The sequence below is a fragment of the Diabrotica undecimpunctata genome, chromosome 9 (genome assembly GCF_040954645.1).
Source record: "Diabrotica undecimpunctata isolate CICGRU chromosome 9, icDiaUnde3, whole genome shotgun sequence".
NCBI lineage: Eukaryota > Metazoa > Arthropoda > Insecta > Coleoptera > Chrysomelidae > Diabrotica > Diabrotica undecimpunctata.
In genome coordinates, this window is record NC_092811.1 from 11,666,258 (window position 1) to 11,684,362 (window position 18,105).

Sequence of the window (18,105 nt, forward strand, 5' to 3'; positions counted from 1 at the left end):
CGTCCGTTCAGACTAGTCGGACCAGAAAGCCTTGCCTCCGCTCGCAGAGCTAAGTATCCCTTAACATTATAGACGTGGATATTACATTGGTGACAGCGTTTATTACATAATCATATCTCTTTAATTCTTATTATATTACCTATATATATATATATATATATATATATATATATATATATATATATATATATATATATAAAACTATTACTTTTAGCGATTCCAAGCATATAGAATATAACCCAGATTGTCCATTGGCGAGAGGATTTGTTTTCCAGATCTGGTATCCGTTTACTGTCGAAGACTATCCATGGATTTGTTCTTTATTTGACGTCGTAACAGTATTTATAGGAATGATATTGTTCTGTTATTATAAGATAATACCGATGTCTTTGATACTGTTTCTTCTGGGCCAAATTACTTTATTGAAGCATGATATAAGACACGTGAATATAGAAAATGCCAACGATGTTTGTGTTGTCAAGAAATCTACAGAGAACAAATTGAGAGATTGTGTAAAGTCTCATCAACTAATTATAAGGTAATGTGTCGAAAAGCAACAACTGTGGTCATCGTAAAAGTAATAATTTGTATTCTATATATTTTTTATACTTTTAGACTTATGAACTGGATTCAACATTCTTTAAAGGAAATTATTTTAATACAGTACGTCAGCTACGTTTTAGACACCGCAGCCTTCATGATTCCTACGTTGACAGTAAATATTATTCTTATTAAACATATTAATTAACAGTTATTTTAGCGTTTGGACGAAAAAGTACACTTGTTACACAAGTTCACAGCTAATTAATCAGTGGCGGCTTTTGGGGGTAGGCAGGATAGGCCGGGCCTACCCAATAATTTTAAGAGCTTTAAAATTGAAAAACATATATTCAAAAATTATGTTATTGCATGTAAATAACTTTCAAATGTACTAAATCACTCAATACATTAGCGTCCGTTAAAGCAACTATGTTATTATATTACCACAGAAAGCATCGAATCGTATTCAGGCATTTTAAATATCATTAATAGGCCCGATCGGAACTGTCCGACCCAGCTCACATAAGATCCTCGTACAAAAAGCGTTTGAAGTTAAGCAGCTTGCCGGACAACGATTTATATTGTCGTGTCTATGCTTGCTGTTTAGGCACCAGACGATCGGGCCTACGTCGACCATCGTTGTCACTTGTAACGTAATTATCGGATTGTAATATAAACTTTTGTTTTAAATTATGATAAAAAAATATGTAACATAATCTGTAATTATAACATATTTTTAAACAAGCAACACAATTGCAAACAAGTGCACGGTTGTCCAAATAAATTTAAAAAAAATCGTAAAATTCGAAAAAAAAAATCACACTTGCATGATTTCTATATCGCCTGATTGTATCCAACTTATATATGACAACACTGTCGCCGAGCAATAGTTCAATTTTCACTGTTATCTGTTATTATTACTAGTTGCACTAGTTGTTAGGCCGATCAAGATTGATTTTTTTAAATTTTTCTTGGAATAGTGAGATCGTTTTATAAGTGATACATAAAAATGAGTTTCTCTGACGCTTTACCAGGTTGCAATAATAGTAATGTTGATAGTGAGTATTTGGACATTGTTGTTTCACTATTGGAATCGTCAATATCTAGAAGAACTGAAGTTTAGTTGGTTGGCATTGTAACACGGATGTATCCGAAGGCAAGGTCCCCAGGGGGAACTGCGTTCAGATGTACTCCGTTTTCTCTAAATCCAACACACGCCAGGTACGATTCATCTGGTACGGTCTTTAGAAGATTCCCACTCTCACACAAAAAAAAAATGTATTACACACACGGACGGCTACAGAAATTTTTTTGGGGAGCTCATGGATCTTGAGGGTGATTACTTTTCTCTGATGCAAGGTCACTTTTAGTCATACCACCAATAGGATAAGTGGGTTTTCAAATATTTTTAAGGGGAGGGGTCTTGACCCCATGACCCCGTTAACCCTCCCTCTGGATCCGCCACTGATTACACATAGCTATATGTAATTTTCTGGCTTGGCCTACCCAAAATTTTACCACACCAGCCGCCACTTCAATTAATAGAGATTAATAATACATTTAAGCTATTTCAAAAATATTTGCATTTTATAGCCTTTATTGTTATCATTTATAAGAAATCATATACATTAAATCAGTATCTTTTTATAGCAGAAGTGCTATCCTTCATTGAAGAGCTTTGATATCATAAAATTTGTGCGTTTTATTTGTGCAGGTGTGTACAATCTACACTGATTACTAATCACTGCACTACTGCTACTGAAAACAGCGTACAGTTCATTTATACCGTCGATTGTAAGGTGGTTTATGTGTTGGTTGACATGAACGTTCTTCTTCTTCTTTTTCTTTTTCTTCCTCTTTATAAGCAATTTTGCTTGTTCATTGACGGATTAGTACCTATGGAAGGTTGTAACTCAATTTTTTGCGCGGTCGTCCGATACTTCTTCTGTCAATTGGTGACTTATCTCTTGCTATTTTGACGACACGGGTCTTCTCTATTCTGCTTGTGTGGTTATTCCATTCTTTTTTTTCTATTTTGTGTCCATTTATTTATACACCTTATTACATTGTTACATTTTCTTCTAATATCTTCACTTCTCTTTCGATCTCTCAGCCTATTTCCTATAATTCTTCTCATCTCTGCAGTTTCCAGTAGCCTTTGCGTTGTGGCTGTGTCGGGTCTTGTTTCTGAGGCATATGTCATTATTGGTCTTACCAATCTTATCATCCTGCCAGTATATTTGCTTTTTGTACTTTATCTTTCACTACTTTGTCCAGGTCTCCATAGCTAGACAGTGTAATTCCCAAGTATTTTATTTCCATTACTTGTTCAATACTGATGCTATCATTTTCTATTTTACATCTGCTTGGTTCTTTGCTGACTACTATTGTTTTAGTTTTCTGAGATGAGATTGTCATATTAAATTCTTTTACTCTTATGTTAAATCTGTGAACCAGTCTTTGCAGATTATCGTCATCTCGGGCTATCAATATTGCGTCGTCTGCGTAACAGAGTATTTTTATTTCTTTGTTTCTCATGGGGCTCAATGAATCCCCTTGTCCTATTTGCTGTTTATTTCTATAGGTTTTGTAAGTTTTTCATCTATTCTGACTTCCATTTTGTTGTTTTGGTAGATGTTTTCGATAGTTTTTGTAATATTTAGGGTAATTTCTCTATTATACAGGAGATGGATTACATCTTTGAGTCATACTCTGTCAAATGCTTTCTTTAGGTCAATCAGACACAGAAATGCTGGTCTTCTATTCTGCTATTCTAGCGATTTCTCATTAATTTGCTTTATAACAAATATTATTGCATCGGTATACAATATTCCACTATGAAAACCCTGTTGTTGATCTGCTAAACTTATCCTCGGATTTATTAGCACTTGTAAAATTTTGGTTGTAAGTTTTAGCGAAGTATTTGACTAGTTTATACCTTTGTAGTTTTCTGGCTATTTTTATCTCCTTTTTTGAATAGTAGAATTAGTTCTCTCATTTTTGACAAGTGACGAAAACCTTTTAATTGGATTTTCTTTATGATCTCGTAGACAAACGGTAAGAATAAACCAGTTTTCACCTTCATCGTGAACTGGATGAATGGAACTAATGACTTCATTCACTTTAGAATATATCATCAAGATATCATAGCCAACATGTGGGTTTAAACATTGACGTGGATAGTGTTCGGGTTTTGAACTCTTCCATAAAGATATTCGCAATTACTGGAGATAGCGGGGAGCCCATTGGGGCACCATTTCTTGGTCTGTGGAATTGATTTTAGAAGATGAAATAACTGTTGGACATACAATGTTTAGTGAGAGATAAGTAGTCTTGCTGGATACTTGCCTCCCGGAAGCCCTAAAGAACACATCAGTGGAGATATCGAAAGCTCGACACGCTAATAATCGACGCAGTTCAGCCTGGAAGCCTGAGTTTAGTATGAACTCTATGAGTAATAGTATTAATCTTAGTTCTAGGCGGTGGTACCACCCAAAATCTTAAGCATACTTATGCTGTAAATACAGGAATTGCAAACTTCGTTATTCTGTGTGGTAATTATTAGGAATCCAGTTAGTAATAGAAATTTAGCCCACCTTTTAGTAAAAGAATTACCTTATATATGAAGATAAAGCATAACTAAAACGTTTTTGCAATTAAATATACCATTATACATAAGACTCTTTTACTCCTCCGTAAGATTTTGGATCACTTAATTGACGAAACGTTACAATATGTTTCGATCTGTTAACCTCTCGTCAGGTGGAGATAAAAATGAAGACAGAGAAGGAGAAGAGAAGTAAGATAAAGAAACACCGGCAAGAGCACTAATCCATAAGTTGGTCTTACACCAGCGTATTCTAATCTAAGTAGCAGATTCATTTAGAATTTTAAACTACTACGTCAGTCTTTTTGTTTTTCTGCCCACAGCCAGTGTCTGCATCATCGGCCACCAGATTATTCCACAGTGAACTAAATGCGATTTGGTCGCCTCCCGTTTGGCTACCTGACTGACTTTAAATATTGTTTACTAATTTTATTATTGCCACAAAGATAGAAACCGCAAGTGATTGCTCAATTTTTTTTAGGAAGAATCGTTACAATTAAAACTGAGATGTTTTGCTGGATTTACCATGACAGTTATACAAATGTATTTTTTCTTTTGGTTCGCTAATGAGATTCAAGAAGAGGTAATTATTATCGTTAACCCTAGATAGTTATTGATAGCACTGATATTGATAGATTTTAATATTATTGGTCATCCAAAATGTTGGAAGGCAATAAATTTATTTAACAAATAATAATGAAGAAAAAGTTATTTGTATACGATATTATGAGCCCCTTCGCCACCTTTCCATATCAGATGGCCCAACGTTAGATTGATAAGAAAACTAAATTTTAGACAACAAAAATAAAAGCGCAGCGTACATTTTAGAAGTTTTAATGCATTTTTGAATTTCCTAATTATAGAAAATATCTTATAACGTAATGAAAACTATTAATTAAAGAGAATAATAATAAATTTCTTCAAGGCATAGTTTTTACCATGTTCTGACAAAATTCTAATGTAAACGAATCCCATATTTCTTGCAATTTTTCCTTCAAGGCGTTGACGGACCTGGCAGGATGTTTTCTCTAAGCTTTTTTCATTTCGCGCCACAAAGTCTCTATCGGAGACGAGTCGGGACTGTTAGAAACATATTTCAGCAGTGATATGCCATGGTCTTCAATCCATTTTAAACTCTTTTTTGAGGTATGACCACCTGCGCCGTCCTGTTGGAAGACAAAATCTTCCGCTGATGTTAAACAGTGTTCTATAATCGGTAAAAGAGATTCTTCTAAAATATTCAAATATTTGTCCATGTTTACAATCCCATTGATAAAATTGTAACTTTCCCACACCTTTAGACGACATGCTGCCCCAGATCATGACAGATGCAGGAAATTTGACTTTTCTCTTCAGAGATTCGGGATGGAGAGCTTTATTTTTCCTGCGAATGACGCGAGTCCTACTGTCTCCAACACACACTTCAAAACTGGACTCATCACTCCATTGTATTAAATAACTAATATTTTTGCTTTTTTCACCATCTTAGTCTATTTTTCTTTTGTTGTAATGTTAAAAGTGGCTTTTCCTTAGCCTAGAATAAAATGAAATTTATTAAAAACAACTTGTACTAATTTTTTCTACTGTAAAACTTACTTTGTAAGTACCAAATCCTAATTTTTGGACCTCTTGGTGACATGTTAATTTAGAAACGTGTCTTCCAATAACGTCACTCCATAAAACGCTTAACGCCATGTAATTTTCTTGTCGATTTTTTACTATAATGGGTCTTAATGCTCTTCTATCTGCTTCCGGTATTTTACTTTTTCGTATATTTCTAGGTTTTGTGACGACCGAACCTGTAGTTTTGTATCTTCTGACTATATTTCTTACACTACTGCGTGACAATTGCAACATATTCGTGATTGCCGAATTGGATTTTCGAGAATTAAAAAATCTAATAATGTTTGAACAAATTTTCTCATCGATAACTTTACCTCGACCCATTGTACAATCCACAAACAGCAAAAAGCTTTACACAATACATTGACATTAACTGACAATATTTTTATTTTGATGTCATTTTTCCATAGCTACCTCTGGATTTAACGTAATTATAAAAAAATCAGCGTATGTTGACCTAAGTGAATGCATAGCCAGGGTTTAGTGAAATTTTTTTTATTGTTGAAAATAAATAAAAAACCGTAAGGACAATATTTTTAATAAATATTAATATAAATGCCATATTAATTAATATGGAAACTTATAAAAACATGCAGAGTATAATTTGTTTTTGGTAATCGACTTAAACTGCAAATTTCATAGGTGGGCCAACTGATATGGGAAGAGGCTCGTCTATAGCAGATATTCTTTTATGTTTTGTATCTCTTCTTTTCTTTTTAAGACAGACTGGTCTTCTAAAAATTTGAGTCTGTTTGTAATTTTATATTAAAAAGATCGTCTTCCATTAATTGATGTCCTTTTTTATGCCCGTCATCGTTTTCTGCTTACGCTAGAGTTTAAATGTGAGTCCGGAACTTTCATTTCTGGTTCGAAAGTCGCTCGACTCCAAGTTTTATGGCCCTCTTATTTTTTCCTCTGCTCTGAATTTTATTGTCTGCTGTATTATATTATCTTAGGACTGGTAAGGGTAGAATAGTATACTTAAAAATTGATATAAGAAGACTGTAGTAGTTGGAGAGAGTCTTTTCCAAAAATGTAACTGCTTTTATGATTGTCGGCGTTCTTTAAGTATTACTAAGACAAAAACAAAGTCGTATAATAGCAACGTTCAAGAGATGGATATTCTCGGATAGCTCAAGTTGTGTGTATGGGTAAAAATGTGATCGAGGATTTTACCTTTATGGGATTACCAGATCTGGCTATTAAATAACGAGACTGCTTATGAAAGAGAGTTTTATTTTAAAAATTATTCTACAATCGAATGCTCTCCTTCAGTATATTCTCCTTTCTTCGCCACACACCGTTCCATTCGTTTTTTCCATTGGTCAAAGCAATGCTGGAAGTCTTCTTTTGTTAGAGCTTTTAGGAGCTCCGCCGGTTTTCGCTTCACCTCTTCCATCGACTCGAACCGGATTCCTTTTGAGGCAGACTTGATCTTCGGAAACAGGAAAAAGTCACAGGGTGCTAAATCAGGCGAGTACGGCGGGTGTTCGAGCACTGGAATGCCTCTAGCGGCTAAATAACGCTTCACAGACAGCCCGTTATGGGCAGGTACGTTATACAGCCAGTTACATGATCTTTTAATCTCATTAGGCGCAGTAAAAAGGTTTTGAATTATTTGCAATCGAATAGACTAAAATACATAAATTTAAAGTTGGGAAATCAGTACAGCAATTAATAAAAAGAAGAGAAAAAATATATATACATACACATATATATCCATAAGCACATGCAATTAACATGGGTCACTCGCTTCACGTCCAGGGGCCTATCAGGACATTATAATATATATCATATATAGGAGAACTAGGCCACGGCAAATAGGATTAAACATATAAAGGAGAGAAAACAAAGGTAAAAAATAAGAACAAAAATTTTTTTCACGATGCCGTTAATGTGGAAAAAACGATTAGCATGGCTTTTAATTTTGATTTCGATATCCTTGCTTTTTTCATTCTTGGCGATGCAGGAGTTTTTCAGTGCATAGATTGTCGCTGAGTTTCAACATCGTATTTGAATATCCAGGTTTCATCGCAAGTGATGATGTTTTCCATTAATTCAGGCTCTTCATGTTACCTCTCAAGAAAATCTGAGCAGATCTGTTAACGGACGAGCTTTTGGTCACAGGTCAAATTTTTGGGACCAATTTCGCAGACTTTCTTTATGTTTAATTCATCATGTAAAATTTTCAATCATCAAAAGCAATCATCCGAATGCTCATACGATGATCTCCGCGATTAATTTCATTTATTTTGGTCACTGTTTGCGGAGTTAAAACAGAAACAGGTCGACCTGGACGTTGGTCATCTTCGGCGCTCTCTCGGCCTTCAGGAAACCGTTTATAGAATTCGAAAACACGCGCACGAGATAAAGAATTCTTACCATAGGTCTCTTTCAACAAATTATAGCACTCAGTCGGATTATTTTTAATTTTACGAGAAAGGCTATAGCGGGATAAGATGGTCAAAATTGCACCATGCTCGATTCAGTTTAGGGTCTGGCCATTCGAAAGGACATAATTAAAAACTCACTCAGTTAAATTTTCAAGTCCCTAGGTGCCTCTGGAGGTCCAAAAAAAATTTGACGCTGTATTACTGCAAAAAATCTGAAAAAATTCATGAAAGCGTATTTTAATAATACAAAACTGCCTGATTTTTTTCAGATTTTTAGCTTGAAAATTGAGCCCAGGAAAAATATTTGAAATTTTCAGTGATATTTTAGGTTATGTCAGAAATTTTTGGCCAACTTTAAAATAATGTTTTTTATGGGTTTTTTCCCGTTCTTTCGAATGGCATAGATATTATTATCATTTTCAACGTGGAAAATGCCTAAAAATCGAAAAAACTGCTTTTTTGGCATTTTTCTGAAGTTTTTGACTCATAACCTTAACAACATACACATAAATTTATGATAATTCATATTGTTATATGTATTCTCATCTTTACAATCGAAATAAGCTATTAAAACTATTATTTTTCCCTACAGCATGCTCCAAAAACCGAAAACCCCCGTTTTCTCCATGTTTTTACTACATAACCTCCAAAGATTCTGAAAAATGAATCGTGAATTAGAACGCACTTCAAAAAGTTGTGGAATTTTAAGCTAGCGAATATATCTCTATACGTGATATTATATCACAATGTACATACAATTTATACACAGACGCATATCTATATAGTTCCATGACTTTTGAGATCCTTGTTATATAGATTCATAAGCTCGTACTACGCTCGTCCATGCCTTACTCTTCCGCTTAGATATAAGAGCGTTATACCCATGTTTATATCATTATTCTTTTATTTTATATTTTATATTTACTTAACTGTTTTGGCGTTCATGTCTTAGCCCTACATACCGCATATCCAGGGAGCCTGATTGTAACAGAAAACATGGCGTTGATAGTTGCGCCGCACGGTAGTTGACATTACGCGGCGCAACTACCAACGCCATGTATATCTGTTATAATCGGGCTCTCATTCTATATCGCTCTTAGTGTGTTTGCGTGTGTAGGGCCATATCCTCTATATCGCTTATTTTTTTTTTAAATACGTTTTTTCCCATAGCGAACCCCCAGAGGCACCTAGGGACTTGAAAATTTAACTGAGTGAGTTTTTAATTATGTCCTTTCGAATGGCCAGACCCAAAACTGAATCGAGCATGGTGCAATTTTGACCATCTTATCCCGCTATAGCCTTTCACATTAATCCGTTGCTTATGTTTTTCGTCACACATTGTTATCAGCACGAGAAAAAAACACGTTATTTTCTAACCTCTACAAAAAAATACTACTGCAGCGACAAAAACGTGTTTTCGTACTAAAAGAGTACACTTCCAGCTATCCAATGCTGCATTCGTTTCCCACTGTTCCCCTCTAGGACATCTTCTGCGCGCGCAGTCTCGTTATTTAATAGCCAGACCTCGTATTTACAACTATTTACAACGTCATAGCTCTTTAGAAAATCCATTACCTCTACTTGGTAAAATGTATGCTCAAACAGAGGACGACACACTACTGAAAACAAAAAAGATGATGAGCTTAAATCAAATAGTAACTTTCTTTACTACTTCTTACTTTTTATGATAAAGTAATTTCTGATGTCTACATTATTTTAGAGTAAATCTATAGCTGATGTAATATATAACGACGTAATCTGGGTTGATGCAAGTGAGAGTGACAAGAAAGTACTGATGACGATGATGCTAAGATCGCAACAAAAATTGGCACTCAAATCGACTGCATTGGGAGAAATGTCGCTTATTTGTTTTACAAAGGTAAATGTTTTCATATGTGTTAATTAATTAATTTAAACATAACAGCTGTACATTTAATGACATTACAACCGTTAGAATACATTCAACCTTAATCTTTGTTCTTTCAAGATTACTTTTATTTTTCTGTAGTCATAAAATGAGTAGAGATATTTCGTCTTAGAGTTAAGACATCTTTTGTCTGTTTTTGTAAATTTTTATCCGTTATGTTCATATATTCCATTTTGTTCCGTATCATCCGTTATTCACTACGTCTTTATCTGTTGAAACTGTCGCATTCTTAGAAAAGCTTTTCTGGAATCTTCTATCGGGCTATTTATCTCTTGATCTGGATTTAATGTATTATTGATTAGAGAGCATGTTGAATGCATATCTATATGCAGTTGAAACGTGGACCCTAAAAACATCAACCGTAAATAAATTGGAGGCCTTTGAAATGTGGACCTACCGGAGAATGCTCAAAATTTCATGGACATCGCATACCTCAAACGAAGAAGTGCTGCATAGAATAGGCAAGGAAAGAGAACTTTTTAACACAGTAAAAGTTAGAAAAACATCATACCTAGGCCACATACTGAGAAATAATAAGTACCAATATGCCCAACTTATAGTGAAAGGAAAAATCGAGGGAAAGAGAGGCCTAGGAAGGAAAAGACTATCGTGGCTCAGAAACATCCGACAATGGACAGGGCTAAATTTTGAACAGCTAATAAGAACAGCTGAAGATAGAGAAGATTTTAAAATTGTAGTAGCCAACCTCCATTGAGGAGAGGGCACTTTAAGAAGAAGAGATTAGACAGCCAAAGTATCTAAATCTTTCGACTATCTGTATAGATGTATATAGTCTTATAAAGATTTATCATAATATCGTTTGTTGCTTATATATACTTCTTCTTCTTATTGTGCCGTCTCCTTTCGAAGGTTAGGGATCCAAATGTCAATTGTAGCTTTGGAAACTGCTGTGCGAAAGATTTCTGTGGTTGAGCGATCAGAACATCTCCTCGGATCTTTCATTCATGAGTTCTGGCGTCTTCCAACTAATCTTTTGCCGGCACTTTATCTTCCAATGATGATTGGAGTAATTCATATCTTTCACCTCTCAACACAGAACCCAAGTATTTTTCTCTTCTTGATTATGCTCTAGTATATTCTTATTAGATTATGCCCTGAGTAATTCTTTTCGTTTGCCCATGCGCCGAAGTACCTCACCATTGCTAACTTTTTGTATCCATGGAATTCTCATTTATACTGAAAGCTATCAATTTTGTAATCAATGTCTATCTTTTTCGAAATTGATATCACTTTTCAAGCAATCAGAAGAAGAAGAAGAATTTATTTCATGTTTACCGTACTCTTGCTTTAATTTCTGTCCTTACTATTTGCAGCAACTATTGCTATTATATTTTTATTTTTGGGCTTTATTTTTTTTTCTTTACGTCGTCTTGCTTTTCTGATCACCATAACCACTGTGTCGTTTGTGTGTTCGTGGAATTCGTGGATAATTCCACCTTCTTTGCCTTTTAAATTTTTAGATATTTTATGGTTGTTCTCATTTTATCAATTTCTTTATTCTCTATCTGTTTCGACGCAAGGTTCTGAATTTTCCGTTGCTCTTTTGGTTGTGATTGTGATTGTGGAACTTCTTTTAAAAAATTTCAAGATTTATTTCCCTGTATTTCATTTTCTCCTTGTTTTTAGTAATTTTCTTCTTTTTTTTGATCAATTCTTGTTTGAATATAATCTTTCTAATTAGTGTATTAATTTCTACATACACTTTATCTAATTTACATACCGTTGCACGTCATCCGCGTCATAGCCCGTGAGGTCACATGATACCAACACGAAATATTTAGGCGATTTTTAGAATCACTTTGCCGAGTACACTGGCATTACAGCCACTAGACATATTTTATTATATACGCGTAGAAATAATATTTAAAGATTTCTATTAATGTTAACTTAAAGAAATACACAATAATATGTTTCATTTAATTTTTATAAATGCATTATAAAGCGTTTTTATGAAGAACATTTGTTCGGAACACACTGTAACTGTAATCGAACGAAGGTGATATTTTGGCAAAAATTGGTAATACTTATTTGACAGTTGCGGTGTTGACACTTTTTGTACTTTATTATTTTGAATTTTAAAGTGAATACCTCTTGTTTTATATTTTTACCTATTTAATAAAATATGTTCTTTTTAGTACAAAATTAGTGTGTTTTATTTCAAAAATGTCACGTAAGAATTTAAATATTTATAATTATTTATTATTTAATATGTTTGGAAGTTTGGATGGAAACGAAATCGAATAATCGATCTCTATCTAATCACCATCAATCAAAAAAACCGAAATTTAAATAAATCTGAAGAAAAAAGAAAATAGCATTTGAAAATGTAGTTGTAACAAAACATTTCAAAGTAAATAAGTAATAAAAAAAAGTGTTATTTTTGTTCAAGTATTCCATTTTACATTTTTATACGACGCATACAAGCGGCTCAAATTATTTTTAACAAGATTATTTTTTAACTCTTGTGTTGTTTCTATTTATTTACATTAAATATTAATTTGTTTTGTTGTATAATCCACTTTTGCAATAATTATGTGACCTATTTGATTTAAAATGGATTCAGGATTTTTTTATACTTTGGCAACTATTTCAACTTCGATCTGTCAATGATAATGACGTGCAACGGTAAGTAAATTAGATGGACTGTATTCGTCTTTGCTGCGTTCTCCATCACATTTTCGTATATAATATCATAAGAGAGAAAATGTTGCCGACAATATTTACGACTGGTATGAAAGTTTGTTGCCTAGCAATTTTCGCGAATTAAATTTTAACAGTTAAATCACGAGATGTCAATCGAGTGATTTTGTCAAAATTTCATACGCGGAAATTGCCAAAAGGGAAAAAACTTGAATAAAACCAGAAGAAAATTTTGCCGGTAAATAATTTTCTCTCGAATGATATTCGACAAAACTGTGTATTTCACGAGACAATAAATGCACCATATCAACGAAACATAATCTTTATTTACTTGCTAATAATATTAAAATTACAATTATTATAAGCTATAGTAGTTTGCCCATCCTTTTCTACCAAAGCATGATTTTGTGTATTATTGACTCGTAGCATTTGGGAACTTGTAGCGTTTGGGGACATAATGTCCAGCAACATTTGTTGTTCTGAGATTTTCGACAAACTTCTGGTGGTGACTGGAATCCAGCTGCAGATATGGTTTTAGAGAGCTTGCATTTGAGTGGCCCGTTAATTTAATTAACTCCTGTTCAGAAATACCTTGCTTGAACAAGGCTGACACTGCTGAAGATCGATGAGAATGATTTGTTATTTTAGGTTTCTTTGTCTCTATTCCAATTTTTTCAGCTTTGGACATTTTTGTCCACTTAGATATAGTCGATACAGTCCACTCAGAGTTGAATGTGAACACACTGACTATGTGAAAATCATGCGTGGAGTGAGGCAAGGCTGTATTTTGTCTCCTCTAATCTTCAATCTGTACTCTGAAAGAATATTTATCGAAGCTTTGCACGAAACTGAAAAAGGTATTCTACTAAATGGTTACCGGCTAAACAACATCGGATATGTAGATGACACCATAGTATTTGCGGACAACTTAGAAGACCTAGTCAACAGTCAACAATTTGGACTCAATATAAACGTTAAGAAGACAAAGCTTATAATAATTAGCAAGAACAGGATAACAGAAGGTCAACTCTACGTTAACCAATCCACTGTAGAAAGAGTGACGCACTACAACTACCGCGGCACCATAATAAATGAAGAATAGACCACCAACAATCAGAAGATTAGAGCAAGCAATGGAAAAGCTAGATCCACCTTCAATCGGATGGGGGCCTTCTTCAAGTGTCACAACCTCTCTCTTGATACTAAAGTAAGAATACTGCGATGCTACGTCTTCTCTGTCCTTTTTTATGGTGTTGAATCGTGGACCTTGAACGAAGATATGTGCAGAAAACTGGAAGCATTTAAGATGTGGCTATATCGGAGAATACTTAAGATCCCATGGACTGACCGAGTCACAAATGAGGAGGTCCTCAGAAGAATGAATAAGAACGGAGAGGTACTGACCACCATCAAATCTCGGAAGTTACAGTTCTTCGGACATATTATGCGAAATGAATCCAGATTTGCTCTCCTTCAAGCCACTCTGCAAGGAAAAATATTTGGAAAACGAGGTCCAGGAAGAAGAACATCTTGGTTAAAGAACCTCAGAATCTGATTCAATACAACATATGTGCAGCTTTATCGCGCTGCTGCAGATAAGATCGTCATGATGATCGCCAACATTCGTAACGGATAGGCACATCAAGAAGAAGATACAGTGTTGATTCCAAGTTGATAGTTTTTGAACCAAGATCCATCCTTCCAGTTGGGGTGAACGCTAAGAAAGAGTCTGTCTGATAAAATCTATGGTCCCCTTTTTTCCGATAATTTCAAAAATAATCTAACTGGGCATAAATTTTCGTTTGATGAATTTCTTTGCTGCTTGCCAAACTTTTCAAACCGCCCTTGAAAAAGTGAATCTTGCAGTTTACGGCCTCATTGCCTCTCCAAGCAAGTTCAAACAAGCAAATGTGAAAAAACTTTTTTTGTGCTCCATCAGGGTTTCCTCGTAGCTTTGGATGATTTTTAATAGTTCTTCAGTGGATATTGCTTTTGAACTGAGTTTTCTTTTTTCTTGAACATTTTGAAGCTGCCTCCGCTTGGTATCTCTGGCCAATCTTGCACATTTGGAAGATATATCTGCGAAAGAGTCGATTTTTATGCCGTACTCCGTAAAATATTTTTCTTGTACCATTTTTGTTGTAGTATTCTACATTGATTTTACAGACGACTCTGTATAGTCTTCGCCATTGCCTTTTTATATGTTAAAGGCATAATCCTCGAAAATTTTTGCTTTCTTTCGTTATGGTAGTACCTTTAGTCTCTTTCAAGCGTAAAATTTCTCAGCCATAGGAACTCCGAAAATTGGGTCCAAATAAAGCTTCCGGACCTCTGCGTGTTCAATGAGACATTTTCCGAAACCAATTTTTTAATTTCTTTACCTGACTGGCACCCAAATCTTGATTTTTCGTCTGGGTTCATTATAATATATGTTCAAAATTGATTACGCCTCAATGACGTTTGTCAAACTGACAACAAAGAATTATCTGTCATTATTTTGTCGCTGAGTAATCAGGGGAAGGAAGGATTTTTGTCAGTAGAAAAAGTGGCGTTGCTATGACATTTTATCAGTTAAAAATAGTCTAGTGAAATAATACATCTTATTTTACTGTCTGGTAAAAAATTTCTATAAAATCAATTTAACACATTATGCTTCGTAGATAGTAAAATGGTTGATTCTTATTTAACTTTTAATTATATTATTTTTAGATAATGAAACTTTGTTATACAGTTTGCACGTTTTTTACCACAATGTATGACAAGTAACTGATGGTTTCAGCTATGTAAAAGGCTAGACTACTCTTAAGGAAAAAATAAGAAGGCGTTTAATGTTTCATTTCACTTAAATTTTTTGTCACAGATCTCACGTATTAAATAGCTATCGTAGCTACATATTGTCACCACCAAATTTATCTGTTAAATACCTGTATCACTTGATAATAGTTAATAGCTTTTCTTTTAAACAAACACAAGCTTTTTTCATGTTTAAAATCTATCTGTGCTGATAATAAATTAAAAATATACTGTATGTTTCATTTTCCCGAAGTAGTTATTAGCTATTATTATGTTTAGGGTAAGGTGGGGTAATTGGATAATGATTTTACAACAAATCCGCGTTCGGCTCAGATTTTTAGTTACCTAATGATCAAAGTATAAGTAAATTTTAAACTATTTGTATAAAAACATGAACTTTATTTAATACTATTTAAATGTATGAGTAGCGGGTAGGTACTCTTCCGCAATCCCAATGGAGGATAGACTTACTTCAGAGATCCCTGCCCTACGGGAGCCTTGATTCTCTCTCAACTCCTGTGGAGAGAAATCATGTCCTAACCCCATTCCTATCCAGTACCTACTATCCTACCAATTTCCCAAACCAACTCACCAACCCGTCTGGCAAGCGTGGTGTTTAACCTTCGTCTTCCCGGGTGGGGTACAGATACACATTTTTTGTAATATTTTTGAAATTAGCGCCTGTTTCGTTTGGCTAATTTTATTTTGTGTCCATTAGGGTATTGCAAATAATATCCTATTTATAAAATCAGTAACGATGTTTCAAATTAAAAACAAATAAATTATGATCGGCTTGGGGTACATTCGTACCCCGCATGGGAATCTGTGTCATCTGTATTATTGGTGGCTTTGCAAATTACTACGCGCGTGTCGCAACTCTAAGAACAAAACATCGAACGAAATAGATACCACAGATATCGACGATCACAGATCACATATCGAATAACACACATGAAATGTGTGTTATTTATTGAGATTTTATTTTATGAAGGTGACAGTTGTAAGACAATGAATGAGATTAGATGTACAAATTGTGTGGGTGTGCAATTCTTTCAACTTGTAATTATCAAATTTCTTTGATAAAGTTCTATTGAAATATATGGCAAATGATTGCAAAGTCAAGTATTTAAAGTTAAAAATTAAGGACAATTTAAGACACACAGAAAACACTTAAAAGGGGAACGAAACAAACATTAAATTTAAAAAAGGGGGAAGGACTTGAATGCACTACATCTCTTACTTGGAGACAATGAGTTTTTATGTTATCTATTAGATTTTAGACTTTAGAGGTAAATTTGACAAATGTAGGTTAAAGTGTGACAGTTCTTCTTCTATTTCTAAATACTGTAAGTTAAGTTATCCAGTTTTATGAAATAAGCTGATACAGTATACTCCCTTTATAACGAACACGGTTATTACGAGGTTTCGCTTATAACGAGGTACATTAGATGTCCCGTGAAATTTCTATTGAACTATAACCCTTTATAGCGAGGTAAATTTGCTTATAACGAGGAAGTAATAAGATTGAAAAACGTGTTTTTTACGTTTTAGCCCGGCCGTAGCTATAAATAAATACCCTTTTTAACTGCGGGCCGTCCGTAATAAACTTCTTACAATTTATGATTCTTAGTCGGAAATGTAAAATTTATGATTCACAAGTGTCATTGTATTGGGTTGACCATTCACACCTAATAATATGGGTCCTAATAGACAAGATGTGGAAAGTGTTTTAAAGGTTTAAAGGGCAGAAACTTTATCCAAGGACAAAACGCAAATGAAGAAGCATAAAACTGTTTCACATCTTTAGAAAATATGATAGATAGAATACTGGACAATTTAAAGCAGTCAACAATGACAAAATAACTTTATACGCTTTATACATTATACATATTTACAGAATACAGATTTTTTGTTTTAACGTATATCATTGACAGTAAAAGTAAACAACTCTTTTTGTTTTAATGCATTTCATTGACAATAAAAGTAAACAACTTTGTTTTAAAAACGCCATTCAAACAATATTTATTAGCATCTTATATTGCTCCGAATGGCTTCACTATAGAAAGTTAATGTTTTAGAAAACTACATATTCATATGTATGCACAGTATTATTGTTGTTGGATATAACGAGATCCGCTTCTTCTTCTTCTACGGCACTACAGCCCAAAATGAGCCTTGGCCTCCTTTATTTTTTGCCTCCACCCTTGTCTGTCTGTGGCTGCTCTTCTCCATACACGGACTCCTAAAAGTGCTTGTGCGTCGCTGCTTACTGTGTCTTTCCAGCGCTTTCTTGGCTTTCCAACTGGTCTCTTTCCCTGCATTCTGGCGTTCAGTGCTCGTTTTGGTAGCCTATCCTCTCCCATTCGTATCACATGTCCGGCCCATTGCAATCTTTGTATTCTGATGAAGTCTGACAGGGGTGTTTCCTTATACAGTTGATAGAGTTCGTTGTTATATCGAATTCTGAAGATTCCGTTTTCCCTCACAGGTCCTAGTATTCTCCTCAGTACTTTTCTTTCGAATGTGTCGAGTTTGTTTTTGGATGTTTCTTTCAGGACCCA

At 34.4% G+C, this 18,105-nt stretch overlaps 1 protein-coding gene across 1 annotated transcript; it reads left to right on the forward strand.

Annotated features, from left to right (window-relative positions):
• Nucleotides 1-211: 211 nt before the first annotated feature.
• LOC140450181 (odorant receptor Or2-like) lies at nucleotides 212-15,692 on the forward strand. The gene is made up of 5 exons (XM_072543637.1): nucleotides 212-538; nucleotides 616-715; nucleotides 4,629-4,730; nucleotides 9,884-10,042; nucleotides 15,461-15,692. Exons 1-5 carry the CDS (start codon nucleotides 351-353, stop codon nucleotides 15,515-15,517), a joined length of 606 nt encoding a protein of 201 aa, XP_072399738.1. The 5' UTR covers nucleotides 212-350; the 3' UTR covers nucleotides 15,518-15,692.
• Nucleotides 15,693-18,105: the final 2,413 nt, after the last annotated feature.

Coding starts and splice junctions, on each gene's coding strand:
- LOC140450181 (XM_072543637.1), top strand. CDS start 351: ATGATATTGTTCTGTTATTATAAGATAATACCGATGTCTTTGATACTG. Junction 716..4,628: donor TCATGATTCCTACGTTGACA/GTAAATATTATT, acceptor AATTTTTTTTAG/GAAGAATCGTTACAATTAAA. Junction 10,043..15,460: donor CGCTTATTTGTTTTACAAAG/GTAAATGTTTTC, acceptor TATTATTTTTAG/ATAATGAAACTTTGTTATAC.